This window comes from Monodon monoceros, unplaced genomic scaffold (assembly GCF_005190385.1).
Source record: "Monodon monoceros isolate NGI ecotype Baffin Bay Population unplaced genomic scaffold, NGI_Narwhal_1 Super_Scaffold_10, whole genome shotgun sequence".
NCBI lineage: Eukaryota > Metazoa > Chordata > Mammalia > Artiodactyla > Monodontidae > Monodon > Monodon monoceros.
In genome coordinates, this window is record NW_021703766.1 from 28,876,881 (window position 1) to 28,894,790 (window position 17,910).

At 50.0% G+C, this 17,910-nt stretch overlaps 1 protein-coding gene across 2 annotated transcripts in view; it reads right to left on the bottom strand.

Moving 5' to 3' along the window:
* SLC6A2 (solute carrier family 6 member 2) overlaps positions 1-17,910 on the bottom strand; it is a 41,164-nt gene that overhangs the window by 21,065 nt on the left and 2,189 nt on the right. For both annotated transcript variants that reach the window (XM_029205716.1, XM_029205726.1), the window contains exons 3-4: positions 6,996-7,127; positions 6,024-6,261 (exon numbers count right to left, since the gene is read on the bottom strand). In XM_029205716.1, coding sequence (XP_029061549.1) covers positions 6,024-6,261; positions 6,996-7,127 — 370 coding nt within the window. The remainder of the gene's footprint in view (positions 1-6,023; positions 6,262-6,995; positions 7,128-17,910) is intronic.

The following is a 17,910-nucleotide window of genomic DNA, read 5'->3' on the forward strand; positions in this document are numbered from 1 at the left end:
GGGGGGGGGGGGGGGGGGGGGGGGGGGGGGGGGGGGGGAGGGGAGCAAAGGGAAGGGAGGAGATTGGAAGAGAAGAGAGGCCGGGCATATCTAAAAATATGGAGAACCAGAATCAGGTACTGAGCCCATCTGACTCTTAATCCTGCTTCTTCCCATTTCTTTCCATACGGGCCAAGTATTGAATGGTATCAATAACCATTTGGCCAATTTGACTGTTAAAATCATGAAAAAAAAAAAAGGCACTGAACCAACTGTGCTTGCCCTCAAACGTGCTAAAATGACTCTAGAATCCAATCAGATGGCCAAAACGCCTCCTAACCGGCCCAGGTGACCCACATGTGTGTGAGGTCCACTTTCAGCCTCGCAGTGATTGTCTAGATACTTCATCAGTGAAAAAGCCAGACTCCAGAGCTGATTTCCAAGAAAAGTGAATCCAGCCTCCTCTCTCGTAACAGGCCGAAGTCTTGGGGATTAGTACAAGTAACTTTGTTGTTTGTTGTAGTTTTCCAGCAGTTTAATGAAAATGAATCATCATGGAGTACACGGTCCAGACTTTCCGAAGTCTACAGGCCAAACGGGCTCAGATCTCACTTGACATTTAAGTGCAAAGGGTTAGTGTTGGGGTGGAGGGAGAGTTCTCTTCCCTACACGCAGTGGGTAGAAGTTTTCTATTCCTTGAGCATGTTCACCAAGGGTGCCCTTTTACAGATTAAGTTACAGAGCCTCGGGGTTTCCTTCAGCCTTGGGCTATTTGGCCTCAGGCCTAGAGCCTGGGGAGTATAGAAGTTTTGTTCCCTTGAATGATATGTTCAATCTATCAGCTTAAATAAGTACAAGATGGCAAGAGAATCGGCCAGCAAGCTCTGAGGAAAGCAAAAAAAAACAACTAATCTCTTCAGGGTTGGTTGGCCCTGGGAGTCCTACCTGATGGGTCCCCAGACTGAGAGGGGGTAACCTTTAAAGCAGAAGCATTTAGATGAAAGGGCCATTAAAAACAAAGTGAGAGAGTGGCATGGACATATATACACTACCAAACGTAAAATAGATAGCTAGTGGGAAGCAGCCGCATAGCACAGGGAGATCAACTTGGTGCTTTGTGACCTCCTAGAGGGGTGGGATAGGGAGGGTGGGAGCGAGGGAGATGCAAGAGGGAAGAGATATGGGAACATATGTATATGTATAACTGATTCACTTTGTTATAAAGCAGAAACTAACACACCATTGTAAAGCAATTATACTCCAATAAAGATGTAAAAAAAACAAAACAAAGCAAAAACAAATCCAGAGGCAGCTCATGACTTAGATACTGAGAAGCACACAAAAGCAGCTTCAGGGTGAGAAAGAGATGCATGAGAAGGGCTCTGATCTACCCACAGACACTCCTGCACTCCTGTCCCGAATACACCCCACTGGAGACTCTGATGGGATGGAAGAGAAGACAGGGGAGAGGCCTGTGGATGGGGTGAGGGCCTTAACTCAGACGGCCCGGGTTCGGATCCCAGCTCTGCCACTTCCCTAAAACCTGTACCACTACATTCTTATCTGGAAAATAGGAGTAATTCCCACCTCCATGAACTGCGAGGACTAAATGGGACTTGGATATGAGAAGATGCTTGGTGCCTGGCTCACAGCAGCTGTGAAGCTTGGGGTGGGGATGTACTTAAAAGGATGGAGGAGGGGAAAGAAGGGGGAGGCGGGTAGGGGATAGGAGCTCTGTGGAGCAGAAAGCTGTAGAAATAAGCCTTGGATTCTGCTCCCCACAACATCCCCCAAGCCCCTTCAGCCCCACATAAGAGAATGTCATCTTCTTCCACCTTATTCTGCTCACAGCCAAGCTGGGAGAAAGTTTAAGGCTGTAATTAAAGCAACCTGGGTTTCAAAACCCAACTCACTTCTCCCTTCGGCTGGGGCAGATCTGCTGGCTATGAAGACGTCAGAGAAGGAATCAAATAATAACTAGACTAGAGACAAGGCTATCATTTCCCATTTTAATTTATAAGGACGAGGGTTGCCAAGAGCAAAAAGAAAGATCATGTTTTCTTCCTTTATCATGAGATGATAAAGGAGAAAGCATGGAACCAATTACATGTATCATGCAGCACCCTCAGCTCCACTATCCTTTACCATCTCCTAGTCCAAACCACACTTATAAACTAGGAAGGCCTGAAACCTCCGCCTGCAAGGTCCCTGAGGGTTCTGGGATTGTCCGAGGCCACACCCCTAAGGAGAAGAATAAAGGAGGCCCTAGATTTTCCATGACATGGTACTGTAGGCATGTTAGCCTGAGCCCACTAAGGATCTTATTCTGTTTGAGATGGGAGAATGCAGTGGCTAAGACAGGGGCTTTCAACCTTGGCTGGATATTAGAATCACTGGAGGAGCTGTTAATACTAATCTCCACGCCCCACCGGCTGCACCCAGACCAATGAAATGAATCTCTGGGTGTGGGATCCAGGCATCAGTGTGTTTTAAAGCTCTCCAAGTGGTTCCAATGAGCAGCCAGTGTTTAGAATTGCTGGGCTTAGAGCCTGGACTTTGGAGCCAGACTTCCTGGATTCAAACCCACTTCAAATGTCACTTCCAAATGCATGGCTGGGATATAATCTAAGCTGGATAAATGTTAGTTGTGACTATGACAGTATTTTGGAATAATAATAGCTGTTTATAATGGCTAGAATCCAATATAACACAGAAGTTAAGCCTGCAGACTCTGGAGTTTCACTGCTTGGCAAGGGAGGGGCCAGGGTGAGGAGAGTGAGGCTCCTGGGGGCAAAGTGTAAGGGGGCTCTCACTCTTCGAGTCCTGTAGCTGCAAACCGTCTGGGTCCAAATCTTGGCTCTGCACAGGACTAGCCATGTGGCCATGGGCCAGTGATTTACAGTGATTTTTTCATCTGCAAAATGAGGCCGCGTCACATATGCAATGAAGGTAAGAGTTACAGACACCTCATCAGGTTGGTGTGAGGCTTACACTGAAATAACACATACAGAGAAGTTAGCAGAAAGCTTGAGGCACACGGTAAGTGATTAGCTGTTGATGTGATGAGGAGAAAGACAGGGATGATGGTGTTGCTTAGATGTTTACTTTAAGTAACAGCAGTCCTTCAGATCCGTCTGGGGCTGTAGAAGGATTCTGAATTCCATGACAACTGTGGACCCTCTCCCCACAAAATTCCCAAATCTACATAACTGTGCACATGCCTGCTGAAGTCTGCAGAAAACACAGATGGGGGTAGCTGGACACACAGGTCCAGGACCCTTAGCAAATTCTCCGCCATGGCTCATTGAGGGTAGTTCCTGGGTCCTGAGAACCCTGACTCCTCTGAGCCCCAGGAGGCAGCAGACTTTCCAGAGGCCACCTTTAACCACACCAAGGCTCCTTGGTCATGCTGCACCGAGATGGCAGGAGTGGAAATGGTCCTCAGGAACCCCACTCTCTGGATAATCAGGACTCGTTCCAAGGTCCTTGGCTTAGGGAATATATAGGACCAAAGAAGAGTGGCCCTAAGGTTTTGGTGTTGGTGAATTTGTTGTTCTCCATCCTCTAGACCTGCACTGCCCAATATGGTAACCACGAGCTATTTACACATAAATGAATGAAAATTAAGGAAGTTAAAAAGTCAGGGCTTCCCTGGTGGCACAGTGGTTGAGAGTCCGCCTGCCAATGCAGGGGACGCGGGTTTGTGCCCCGGTCCGGGAAGATCCCACATGCCGTGGAGCGGCTGGGCCCATGAGCCATGGCCGCTGAGCCTGCACGTCTGGAGCCTGTGCTCCGCAACAGGAGAGGCCGCAGCAGTGAGAGGCCCATGTACCGCAAAAAAAAAAAAAAAAAAAAAAATCAACTTAGTCACGCTAGCCACATTTCAACTGCTCACTAACCACGTGTGGCATGTAGCTACTGCACTGGGCTGGGCAGACATAGGACATTTCTATCACGGGGAGTTCTCCTGAGCAGGACTGCTTCAGACCAGCAGTCAGCAAGCCACGCCCCACCCCTCCCCGCCCCGTCCCCAAATCCAGCTGTGGCCCATTGAGTTATGGCCTGTGAGCTAAGGATGGTTTCTATCTTTTTAAAGGGTAAAATCAAATAAAGAATATGCAAGAGACCTACGTGGCCCACAAGGCCCAAAATATTTCCTATCTAATTTTTTACTGGAAAGTTTTCCAACCACTACTCAGACCATGTGTACCTTGAGAGTGAGGTTTGAGTGGGATTTACTTGTCCTGCCCCACAGTTTGTACCAGGGACTTTCTGCTTAGCTGCTAACAGTTGTGTAGGGGGTTGCTAAAATGGGACTCACCCCCGCCTGAAGCATAAAGACAATAGATGCTACGTTCTGAAGAGACCACCATGCAAACATTTGAAATAAGGCGACTGAAAACAAGTTGACTATTACCAACCTCAAGGACTTAAAAGGACGGAGTAGAGGTTGAGAGGATTCTAGGGAGCAACAAAATAAATAATGATGGCTATGGGTTAAAACCACAGAATAAAATAAATACCAATGAGGCCATACTGATAGAAATGAATAAATGAGTAAACAAACGAATGAATAAATAGGGGAAAAGGGACTTTTCTCTTCAATTAATCTAGAGGGAATGATGGGACTAGAAATCACTTTAGATCAACACTATAAATAATAATCCTTGTCTGCAAGACTCATTGAAGGATGGTAAGAACTGTGGGCAAAAGTCTGATGACAAATGAGATATTTGCATAACCTCAAAGTAACTTCCCAGAAGACACTTACTAATTACAGAGAATAATGCTACCTCTGCACAGGAGGAAGCTGGTAGATAGCACTTTAGCTGAGTGATCAAGGTCAACATGCCTAGTAATAAGAGACTGGCATCCTGTACCCCCTGATATGATGCACCGAGAAGGACACAATGTCATTTCCAAGTTATTCTTGCCAAAAATGTCAAAGTCAGTCTAATCAGGAGAAAACAATGACCAACCCACACTGAGGGCTATTTTATAGAAAAACTGACCAGTGCTCTTCAAAAGCATCAAGGGCATGACACTCAAGGAAAGACTAAAGAACTCTCACAGATTGGAGGAGACTAAGGAGATGTGACAATTAAATGCCACATGGGACTCTAGGTTGGATCCTGGACCAGGATATGACATTAGTGGGAAAACTAACAAATTCAAAAATAGTCTTTAGCAGGTTAGTTAATCCATGTTAATTTTCTGATTTCAATCATTGCACTATGGTTGTATAAGGTGTCAACATTAGGGGAAACTGGGTGAAGGGTCTACAGGGACTCTGTGTACTACATTTGCAACTTTTTTCTACCTCTAAAATGATTTCAACATAAAATGTTTCTTTTTTAAAAAGATGTTCTGTCTTCTACACCAGTCAGTGCCTCTCATACACATAGTCCAAATAATTTCTCTGAGCTGTACACAGCTGGCCTGCCTCCCGCTTCCTAAATCTCACTCACAAACTCTGGCTACTTTCACCCATGGAAGCCCCAGAGAGACAGCAGCACACGGTGGACCAGGTGACAGCTTCAGGATCAGACTGACTTGGGTTCAAGCTGCAGCTCCATCATCTACCAGCTGAGCCCTTAGGTGTTCCCCTGGCTGACTTCATCAGTTCTTACGACACCTCCTCCTAGAAGCCCTCCCTGACCACCTGCACTAAAGTTCCTTTTCTCTACACAATCACTGTGTAGCACTGGTTTTAGTTCCTTAAGAGCACTTATACTCCCTAAAATGTGTTTGATTTCCTGAAGGGCATGTTCACGCTGTACAGCGTTCTTGCTTCCTTACCTTTTTGCTAGTGTGTTGTCTCCCCACCCCCATTCTGCGCCAGAACACAAGCTCCTCAAGCTTTGTCCACAGCTGTATCCTTGGCTTCTAGCCAGGATCACGCCTGTGGTGGCTGCTGAGTACACACTACAGTGACTGGCGTGGCCCCCTCCCCTCCTGTGGTTTTCCTTAGCGTTTGGCTCAGGTCCTGCCCAGCACAGGTCTCGATGCGCCCGTGTGAACAGGACGAGGGGTTGATGACTTACTCATAAAACTCTGCTGCCGGCGTGAACTTGTACTTGGAGTACGTGGTATGGTTGCCCAGCACGGAGCTGTTGAGGAGCTTGGGGTCGGTGCAGTTGGGGCTGTTCCAGGCATGGCCGCAGTCAGTCCAGGGCAGGTTAAGGGTGAAGGAGGAGAAGAGGTAGTAGAGTGACCAGGCAATGATGACATTGTAGTAGAAGCCAACGTAGAGTGCAATGAGGATCACAGCGTAGCCAACTCCTGGGTGGGGGGCAGAGGGGGTCAGGCAGCGGCTTCCTCAGAACCACCTCTCCTGGGGAGCTGGCTCCAACCATTGCACTACCCGACCTCCCACACCTCTCTTTTTTTCTGTAGCAGATTGTCGGAGCCCTAAATCCCCTAGGGCCCCACCCCCCATTCATTTGCCTGAGGGCTCTCTCTTGCCCCTGGAGCCCCTTCTGTCCACTTATCATCAGGCAAGGCGAAAGTGCCAGGACATTTAATGCCCCAGGGAGCAGCCGGGTCAGGTGTTGGAGCATAAGTATCCCAGCTCCCCCCACCCCTTGGGCAGGATAACACTGAGGCATGATAACATTCTCTCCCAGCGGAATGAAGCCCCTTGCCCACGGTGGAAAGGCACGTGATCCATTTATCATGTCTGCCATGGGAGCAAGAGGGGAGAGTAGTGGTATGTGTTCTGGGTACTTCTGACACTTCTATGAGTTTTTCCCAATCAGGAAAACAGATTCCCTCTGGTTACTCAGCTGTACAGCCTGGACTGGAACCCAGATTTCCAGGCTTTCTAGGCTAAAGCTGTTCCTGACACCCCCAATGCGTTCCATGTAACTTTGAATGGTGGACGTGCTTGACCTTGCCAATAACTGTAAACCTCGAGAGAGTTGGTCTACCATAGATCCCACCTTTGGAGCAGATTCTCCAGGGGCACACAGAAGTCTTTTAGAACAACCTTTGACTCCCCCAGATTCCTTCTTTACCTTTGAAAAACGGGCAGATCTTCCACACGGTGGCTGCCCCTTCCCGGTTGTACTGGCCCAGAGCCAGCTCCATGTAGAACAGGGGCATGCCAGCGATGATGAGGAACAGGGTGTACGGGATCAGAAAGGCACCTGGAAGACACAGAAGCAGAGTGTGAGCCCCTAGATCCCTGCTCAGCCTTGGGCCTGCCCCTCAGAGTGTGTGGACCCATGTCAGCCAGAGCTGTGAGGGTCCTCATTCATGTCACCCGGCCACTTCTCAAGGGATGTCTTGTGGTAGGTAAATCAGAGCAATTAATACAAATAGCCATAACATAATAATAGTTATAGCAGTAGTCATAATCATAATAATGAGGTTCTGTGCTCAAATTAGTAAAATCTGTGTTCATCAAAGCTAAATAGGCTTGGGCTTCCCTGGTGGCACAGTGGTTAAGAATCTGCCGACCAATGCAGGGGACATGGGTTTGAGCCCTGGTCTGGGAAGATCCCACATGCCGCGGAGCAACTAAGCCCATGAGCCACAGCTACTGAGCCTGTGCTCTAGAGCCTGAAAGTCACAACTACTGAAGTCCGTGCACCTGGAACCCGTGCTCCACAAGAGAAGCCACCGCAATGAGAAGCCCGCGCACCGCAACGAAGAGTAGCCCCCACTTGCCGCAACTAGAGAAAGCCATGCCATGCACAGCAACAAAAGAACCAAAGCAGCCAAAAGTAAATTAAAAAAAATAATTAAAAAAAAAAGCTAAATAGGCTTGTTTCTTGCAGGATTCTCCTAGCCTTTGATACACAAGCACAAGCTGTGACGGGCTATGAGGAAGATCAGGTGCAGTCTTTACCAAATTAATTTCAACATAGAACCCTTTCTTTCATGAATCACAACTCTGGGGAATGCCAATCACCCCAAACCCTTCCTTTTATAGGTAAGGCAATTGAGGCCAGAGAGGGAGAGACAGTGCCCAAAGTTACATATGACTGAGTTTTCATTTTGCTCATGTCTATATCAGTTTAAGGTCACCTCGGGTTTTCCCAAACATGACCTCACTGGATTGTCCTTAGTCTCACATCAGCTCACAGAAATAATCAGAGAGGGTCATTATTTCCCCCCAGGGGAAACTGAAGGCAGAGAAGGGAGTCGAATTGGTTTTGTTTGCACTGTTGCTAAGTGACAGAAGCAGGATTCGCATTCATGTCTTCCAACCATCAAGCTCACTCTGTTACTGCTGGCTGAAGGTAAACAAACACCGGATCAAAAAGGTCAGAGGCTCAAGTCTCTGACCAGGGAAGATGCCCACCCAGAACACTGCCGAAGCTACAGGGAACCCTTGGCAATGGGCAGCAGCAAGTCCCTGGGAAAATTCCTGGTAGAATTAGACACGTCTGAGTTCCAGAGACAGTTCTCAGTACGCCTGGTAGCCTGGGGTGAGCTTAACGGGCTCTGACGCCGTGAGGTGACTCACAGGGGTACTCGCCACGTCAGCCTAGGCTGCTCCTTGGCCTGGTGCAACCGGAGGTGGCCAGGCCAGATCCACACTCCTCCCGCCATTGGCCTTTGGCTGAGATGTCGTAACCTTGGAAACCAAACACTCTCTGACCCGCCCACACTAGGAAAGTGCAGAAACCAGGAAATGCGTAACGATGATAATATTAGGAATATAATATTCCCTACTGTGTTCCCGGCACTGTGTTCCATGCAATATCTCATTCCATCTTCACAACAACCCTAAAAGTATTACTACCGCCATTTTACAGATGTGGAAACTGGGGCACCAGGCTAGCAGAGAACTGTGGCAAAGTCGCATGCACCCAGGGTAAAACTCCCCCAGCTACTCAGACTGTCAGTCTCCACTTTCCTCCCAGGGCTTCCCCTCAGGAAGCCCAGGGCTCTTAGGGACAAAGCATGAAGTTTTGGCCGCAGTGCTCTGAGACCCAGTCCTTCTGAAGCAGGAGACGGACTAGCAGGGTGGGCAGTAGGGAAGAAACCACTGGAACATGAGTACCTCCTATGTATCAAGCAGGGCACTGGGCACTGGACATCTGTGATCCCATTTATCCTACCCAGAAACCATCTCAGGTGGCAACTGCTATACCGATTTTTCAGAGGAGGAAACTGAGGCTTGGTGACTTGTCTAAATTCACCCAACTGGTCAGTGATAGATCTGAGATTTGGGCCTAGGTCTGCCTGGCTCCAGAGCTCCAGAGCCATTCCCAAAATATTCTGTTGATTCCAGAATATCCCAGCCTCGATGGAGGACATGAGTCTGCATAGAGGCTTGGTGGAGGGTGATCTGAAACTGGGACTCTGGGGCCAGCTGAGCCAGCTGGTCTGCTGGTCATGGGCTGGTCCAAGCCTCCAGCCCCTGCTCCAGGCTGGACTTCTTTGAAACGGTCACTTGCCAACCTCTCTCTTCCCCTCCTCATTTCTACTCTCAATCTCCACCCTTCTCTTTCCCCACACAGAGAGGGCTAGTCTGGCACTGGAACCCACGTCTGTTCACGCTGCTGATAGCAATGCCGGTGATGCTGATGGAGGTCGGGGTGGTGGTGGTGACGGTGGAGCTGGTGAAAGTAACAAGTACCATTTATTGAGCTCTGTTATATGCCAAGCCACACACTAAGTTTTTGCATAATTATTCCTTTAAAACCATCCCTGAGAATTACCACCAATCCCATGTAAAAGATGAGGAAACTGAGGCTTAGAAAGGTCAAGATGCTTGTCCAAACTAGTAAGTATGCTTGCTTGGCTCCACATCTGGATCTGTTGGAGCCCCACTCTGCCTTGTGGCCACCTGTCACTGCCCTTGGGGGCCTGGAGCCAGAGAGTAAGGGAAATAGATGTATTAGAGTATTTAACAGGCTTGAAGACTGAAGTCAGTGGTCCAAGGGACAACAGGGAAGGAAAAAGCCAGGAGTCATGGCTCAGATCTCAGCACTGTGGTTTGCCCCTGTCAACTAGATGTTCTTTTCTACAACCTGAGGAAAAAGCAACATCAGCCAATTCACCAGGGATCTCACACTGGCCAGTTTTCTCAACTCTAACCTTCTGGGTGGCACTGCCAACAGGTAGGTAAATTGCCCAGTTGTAGGTAAATAACCCTTTTGTGCTGGCTGGGAGTTCCAGTGGAAGGAGAGGAGGAAAGATTATGGGTCTGCACAAGCCCAAGACTCTTCCAAGTGCATTTGATGTGGGGCAGCCAAAGCTTCAGGTGGTAACAGATGGGGAACGTTCAAGAATGTTGGAATGGCTGAGTATGAATGAAAACCAGAAAGCTGCCCAGTGGCCAGTGTCTTATTCTAAAAGAGGACATCGACCAGGGAGATGGCCTAAGCCCCCTTGCAGAAAGATCTGGAGGAAGCCAGGACAGAGCTGAAGAGTCAGAAAGAGGTTTCAGGGGTGCCTGAGGTCAGCTAAGGATGCTTCTCCTAGAAACAGCCCTGCAGCAGCTCCTGGGACACCGAGGCTGGTTGCAAACTTCCTAGAAGGTACTGCTCTGCAAGGCCCATAAGTGCCACATTCCCACGGCCCTGCCTCATCTCCATGCGTGGCAGTGTCAGCTTCATCCAGCCTCGTGCAGGGCCAGAGAGCTGAGAACCTGAGGAGCTACAGGCCCAGAATCCTGGCTCTGGAATGCTCTGGCTGGGCTGACAGAGGCAGACCTCCCGAGGGTCTCAGCTCCTAGGGGTCTCCAACATCCACACACGTACGCAGATGCACACCTGTACATCTTCATGCAAAGGTACACACGGATTCTGCACGTCAACACACTCACACGAACACAGGAAGAAAAGACTGTCAACTGCGAAAGGGACTCCAACCCGTGGCCTTTGGATGAATTCAGTAAGAAAAGCATCTGTCTGGCACACACTGCCTGATGCCGCGCCGCCATTAGAGAGGAACGCTACTGGTCAGAGAGGGGCTCTGGACTCCTCTGTGCAAATGTCAAGTCCTCAGAAAAGGGAAGCCAGTGGTCACTCAGTTCAGATGGGAAGTGCTGGAGCAGACCCCTGGTGGGTGAGGAGGACCCCAGGGGAGGGGACGGGATACCTGTGGGAGGTGGCTCAGCAAGAGGAGGTGCGGGCCATGCCTGGTGTGATGGTGGAGAGACTGTGATCAGGGAGGGGCTGCAGGAGGGACAGGAGGGTCCCTTGAGACCTCACTGGCCCAGCTTCCCAGTTGGGGGAGGTTAGGATTCCTCAAACTGGCCACATCCTGATGTATTAAGAAGTGAAAACCCACAGGACTGTTCGCCTGGTGCCTGTAGCTCAGCTATGGGTTGTCACTGCCCGTGGCTTTCACCAGAATTCCAAGAAAAAGTTAGTCAATGCCTATGGTAGCCAGATTTGTCCCCGCTTCCCAGGTACCCCAAGGGTATAGGCATCAGGGTGCAAAAGAAGGTGAGATTTCAATAGAGACAGGGCTGCATGCAGCAGGCCCACCCGACTTGTAGAAATGGGGACAAGAGCACCGGTGGAGACTTACCCTGCGATATCCACATATTTAAAGGTGACAACTGAGGCCACAGCTGTTAAACCAAACCTGCTCTATCATCCTACCTTGACAACTCAGCATGGTTCTATTATAAAGTTCAAATCTGGAATCCCCAGTTCTTGGAGCTTTGCGCTGGAGTGTGGAGGCCTGGGGGGAGCCCGCACCCTGCTTCATCCCCACCTCAGCTCCAACCAGCAGTGTGTGAGGCCTTTTGCACGTACGTGTGGACTCTTGTGCCCACATGTCTAAGCTCTGTCCACAGCCTCTGCAGACAGGGGGCCTCTGGCTTCCCCTTGGGCCTGGGGCTGTGCAGGCCTGTAACACAGTCCAGGCTGGGGAAGCAGGGTCCAGGTAAGAGGACCTTGTAGACTGGGGTGGGTGGATGTTGGAGTGTTTGGGCAGGGAATTCCGGAGTCCAGGTACCTGGAGTTTGATGGGGGTTAGAATCAGTGCTCTGAGTGGGCAGGCCCTCTCAGCCCTGGCGTGGGGGAGGCAGAGAGGAGGGCAGATCAGGGCCCAGGGCCCAGGGCAGACCCCCTGTCTCTGCTCTGGACTCCTGACACAGAACTCCTAAAACCCTTGTAACTTCCTGAGTGATGGGGTGACAGGAGCATCTTATGCAGAGCTCCTAAATCCCTGAGAATTTTCTGGGTGATGGGAGTGTCTTTTGTTCTAATGAAGCCACTCTTGGTGGGCTTCTAGATGGGGGCTATTCCCCAGAAAGATCAAGCCATGATTAGAGGCTTAGGACTTTCAGCCCCACGCCCACCCTCCAGGGAAGGAAGAGGGGCTAGAGATTGAGTGAATATCAATCATGCCCTTGTGAGGAGGCTTCATAAATATCCCGAACGTAGGGGGTTTGGAAAGCTTCCGGACTGATGCACTGGTGAGCACGTGCACATACTGGGAGGGTGGTGCACCCCATCTCCACGGGCTCAGACGCTCCTGCACCCAGGACCCTTCCATACCTCACCCCCTGTGTACTTCTTCACCTGGCTGTTTACCTGTACCCTTCATAATAGCCTTTATAACAAACTGGCAAATGTTTATCAGAGTTCTGTGAGCTGTTATAGCAAATTATCAAACCTGCAGAGGGGGTCATGGGAACCCCTGATTATAGCCGGTTGGTCAGAAGCACACGTGACATCTTGACCCTTGTGACTGGCCTGTGAAGTGAGAGAATTCTTGTGAGACTGAGCCCTAACCTGTGGGGTCTGCACTAACTCCAGGTGGTGTCAGAATTGAATGGTAGGACACCCACCCCAAAGTTGGAGGATGGGTTGGTGTTAAGAAAAACCCCACATATTTGGTGTCAAAAGACTGTAGAATGTGTACAAAAACGGAGTTTTCCTCTTACCCCCTTGCCTCGATCTGAGGCAATCCTGGCCCCCAACCATGCTATTTATGGCTTTGTGACCTCGAGCCAATGTGACTTCTCTGAGCTTTGGTTCCCCCTTTGTAAGGGGGGATGATACCTGCATCACTGGTTTGCTGTGATCATTAGAGATAACGGAGGTGAAGTCCCTGGCACTGAGGTGCTCTGTAAATGGGAAGCATGTCCTGCCATCACACGTAAGAGCAGCTGAGATGCGCCTTTGTACACTGGAAACCACAAGCTAGGGATTGCCCGTGAGGTTGACGGTGGCCGGGTCCTCTGCAGAGCACAGCACAGAAGCTCCCAGCACAGAAGGATTTTGAGGCAAGTTGCTTGGGCAACTCATGCCCCCATCCCAAGCGAGGCTGGCTACTCCTCCTCGTGTCCAAACAAGATTGCTGACCACGAGGAGTAGATCCAAGGATTCCCTGAGGCCACAGCCAGCCCCATGAGCAAAAAGGGCTCTGGCTGTACTGCCCAGATGCTCCTTCAAGAATGAAGGACCTGTTCCCCTGCAGCTGGGACTGCTCAGCCCTCAGCTGCAGCCCTTTGGGAATTGCCTCGGCTGAAGCCAGCTGCCTCACCCAAGGCCACATTCCCTTCCCAGGGCAGCTGGCATCCAATGACCGATGGACCCTGGGGCATACAGTCCTGGCCCCCTCACCCCAACTCAGGACCAGTCTGAAGGGCCATCCCAGCTTCAGAGGACACCATGGTCAGCTGAGGCTTTGCTGACCCTGGCAGCCCAACCTCTCTGTCTGGCCAGCTCTGCTTCCTCCCTTCTCCTAAATCCCTCTCGCTGCAGCCTCCACTTACTGCCTTCATTCTGTCCTCCAGAACAAAACAAATCAGACTTCTCCAAAGCAATCCTTTGTGCCCTTTGGGTGCCAGGCGTAGGGTCCCCCTCTGAGTCTTTGCCAGTGGCCATTTTTGTAAGGAACCATGCCTGTTCCTATAACAAATCACGCCCAGGTCATTCAAGTTTGTCAACACAGACTCTCTGCCACAGGTAGGGTAGCTGAGCCATGTGGTGTCAACTTGTGTCTTCTCTGCCCCAAGACTGACCTTCTCCTTAGGACCCTCAGCGACCACTGTGGGGCTCTGCCCACTGGCCTCAGAGTTCCCGGGACCTCAGCCCAAGTGGAGTCTTGCACCTCTTCACTCCATCCCCTGCACTCTACCGAGACTAGCCAGCAGCATCTATACATGCCTCTACATAAGCCTCTGCTATTCCAAGAGGGGATTCTACAGAATGATCTACCAAGTGACGAGAACCGCCTTTTCTGGTCCCACTAGGGGTTGCTCCCTCATCTTCACTTTGGGTTCTTCCAGCTGATCTCTGGACCCTAGTTCTGAGAGAAGGACAGTTCCAATGAGGAAACATGCTTGCTCCTCTGGTAGATTAAACCCCACCCCTCTAAGGAGGTCAGTGGGGGTGAAATTCAGGGAAATTGGAGTTGAGGCTACCCCTCCTCCTGTGACAATTCTCCCTCCGTGTCAACTTTGCAGGATCTGACTTGATTCTTACTGATGAAGCTCCTCGAAGATTCTGGTTTCCCATCTCTTCCATCCTGGTCTCTTTAAGAGGAACAAATTACAGGGTGTTTGGAATGGTCAGAACTAAATTAGAGAAGGAAATATAACTCACAAAGAACAGAGTGGAACCTCACCTCCCTGATTGGGATATAGCACCTCCAATAACAGAATTGAAAATGACGTTAACTTGTAGAATATCTGTAATAGACTATGAACTCCCTAAAGGCAGGGATTGCCTTTTGCTCATCTCTATATTCCTGGCATATGACAGGCATTTAGTAAGTGGGGTTTTTTTGTTAAATAAATGGATCCCGGCAGTGACTCACACAGAGGATGCAGCTAATGAAAGCCCCGGGGCCTTTCTCCACTTGTGCTGTGGCCTAATCCTTACTTAGGCAGTTGGGTTTGGGACCACAGGGCAGGATGTAACATTTATCCCTATGAAATCCCACCTTGTTGAAAACAGTCCCTCTAGATCTTTTTGGCCAGCTCAGAGCAATGGGCCAAATCATGCTGGTAATGCCAGATCACAGTCTCAGCTCCAGCCCCTGAAGAATGCCTCATTCCTGCAAACTTGTTAGCCGGAGGGCCATACCAGCTGGCTGGCTCATGTACATCTGAGCTGAAAAATCAGCCTCAGGCTTGGCAAGCTCGGGGTGTAGATGGCCCCCTGCAGCCAGGCCCAATGCCAGGGCGATGAGTTTGCAAACTCCTGCCTTTTGTACCCGTCACCGCCTCTTGCTTGACCTCAAGAACCCCAGATATTTTGGCCAAGAGGATTCCCAAAGGTCTGTGGGTACCACAGGCCCTGAGCTCACTTGAGGAAGGAAGGGAACCCCATTTGGGACCCAGAACTACATATCTCACGGGACCCCATATAGGAATGTTAATCCCCATTTTCCAGGTAGGGAAAAAAGTGGGATAAGGTTAGGCTGTTAGAAACCCCAGGCCCAAGTGTGACCACTTTCCAGCCTTATATCCCTTCTAACTTCCTCTTAGAATCAAATCTGCTCCAAAATCAGGACCCTGCCCTATTCCTGTATCTAGCCTGGGTCTAGCAGTTAAAAATCATTGAACAATAAAAATAACAGCAACAACTTCATTTATTGAGCCCCTACTACGTGTCAGACACTGTTGTAAGTACTTTGCTTATATTATATCTAATGTCATATCACCCTGTGGGGAGAGGCAGTCACCTTCCTTTTCTGCACAAGGAAACTGAGGTCCAAAAAGGACGAGTGCCTTGTCCGAGGCCACACTTCTGGGAAGTGTCAGGCTCAGATTCAAACTCAGGTCTGTCTGAACTTAAAGGACATCTCTCTGACAGCTCAGAGATGTCAGCCGGACACATCTCAAACAGAAGCGTTCATTTACAAAGGATAATTCAGAGTGGCCTCTTCCATGGCAAGGAGACAGACACGGGGACTCGATGGATCTGTCCACTCCTCCCTGGGGACCAACACAGGCCTGGCCCAAGACCACAGGAGCGGAGGACCTTGGAAAGAGCCCCACTGACACCGCCTCCCTGTTTGAGAAGGTTCTGAACAAAGCCTTGGAATTTCCAAGAGTGGCTTTCCCGGCTGGAAGGAAGCCACTTGCCCCCGTGCATCCCAGCAGCTGGCTTATGGGAAGATGTTCGGACAGGTTGATCTTTCTCAGTAATTCATTCAAAAAATATTAGCCAAAAAAAGAAAATATATTAGCCAAAATATATTGGCACCTTTATCATTTCAAAACATCCTCCAGTCTGGGCCAGCATGAACAGCTGGACTTGGAGGTTACCGTGTTAATACTGGCACCAGAAGAGAACACAGCCTGTTAAATAACAGGGTGCGTGAGTCCTGGCTTGGGTGCAGTGCTGAGCCAGGCATTGGAGAGGGACGGATCTTGGGGGTCATCCAAGCTCACCTCCAGCTGTAGCAGGGAACTTGAGCTCAGAGAGAGTGACAGAGATGGGATTTGAACTTGGGTCTTTGGGCTGCTTCTAGAATTACAGGATATCCACCTGCCAACCTGCTTGCCCATCTCTAGGGCTGACTTTATAATTGCTGGATGGGAATTGATCCACAAGGATCAGCCAGGAGGTCTCAGCAGAGACAAAGCCCAGAAGGAGCCAGCCAAGCATCCCCTGGAGGGGTGCAGAGTAAGAACAGGAGCTGCCTCAGACCCTGAGATGTGGGACTGCACCGCTCCATTGTGCCAGCCGTAGACATCCTAGCCAGAAATGGAAATTCACTCGTATAACTTCCCCACCCCGTAGCCTGCCAGCCACGGTCCCCATAGCCTGGCCCCAACTTGCCTCTCCACCCTTATCTCTCCCGGCTCGCCCTTCAGCCAGTCTGCACTCCTAATCTCAGAGACGATCCCTCCTGCATTCTTGAACACCTAGTACACCTGCTCCCTTCCCCAGGCTTGTCCGCGCTCCATCCATCCCAAGGAGCTGAGTTCCAACCACACAGCTCACTTCCTCTGAGTCTTTCCTAAGCAGCCTCTCCTCAGGCCTTTAGAGTACATGACACCTCTCCCATCCATCTCACGCATCATCGCAAGGATGTGAATAAGAGGTGGCGGCTATCTTTACTAAGGCCGTACTTCATGCCAGGCCCTCCACAGCATTATCACATTGAGTCCTCACAACAACCCTCTGAGTTGAACACCATTGTTTCCATTTGACAGATGAGGAAACAGAGGCTTGGAGAGGTGCCCAATGTCACACAGCTAGAAGCTGGAACCCAGGACTCCACAGCCAGGGCTTCTGATCTCTAGGTGCCAACCCCGCCTCCCACCAGCACAGGCTGCCTCACTTTGTTAGCTCCTGCCGGTGGAGTTGGGGGTTCTGCTGTTCCTGGGTAGGCATTAGGTCTCTGAGGGCTTGAACCATTTCATTCATTTTTTTCATTCAACAGAAGTTTGTCGGGCACCTTCTACCACATTGCCAGGATCTAGCCCTTATCTTGGACATTAGAAATACAGGCATGAAAAAGCCACAGTCTCTGCTCTCAATGTGCCCCCGTCTGTTTGGAAGACAGACTCACAAAGAGACAAATGACTCAACAACTCAGGATGGGTGATGTGCAGGGCTAGCAAGCCTAGGAGAGGGAGCTTCTGGCCAACTTCACCTAAAAATTGGAAAATGTGACAAATGTGCTGTGTTTGGTGCCCTGGGCGCCTGGTACAGACTACCTTGCATACAGCAGGCACTCTCAGTTGGTGGCGGTGGCCAAGTGAGCGGACAGTGTCAGTGAAAGCCCCAGAATATCCATCTAGCTGATGTGTTCAATTGGCCATCTGGGGTGCTTTTAGTTTCAACAGATACTTATAACAATGGAAATGATGTGTAGTGCATGACAATGAAGCCCTTAGATGACTAGAGCTCCTGGCAGGCAGAAGTGGTGGTTAATACATCTAGGTGACCCCTGCAGAGCCTAGCACTGTAGCTCATGCCAAGAGGAACCCAATCAGTATTGCTGATTAATGACAGAACCTTCTGCTGTCTAGGGACACGCAGCCTCGGACAG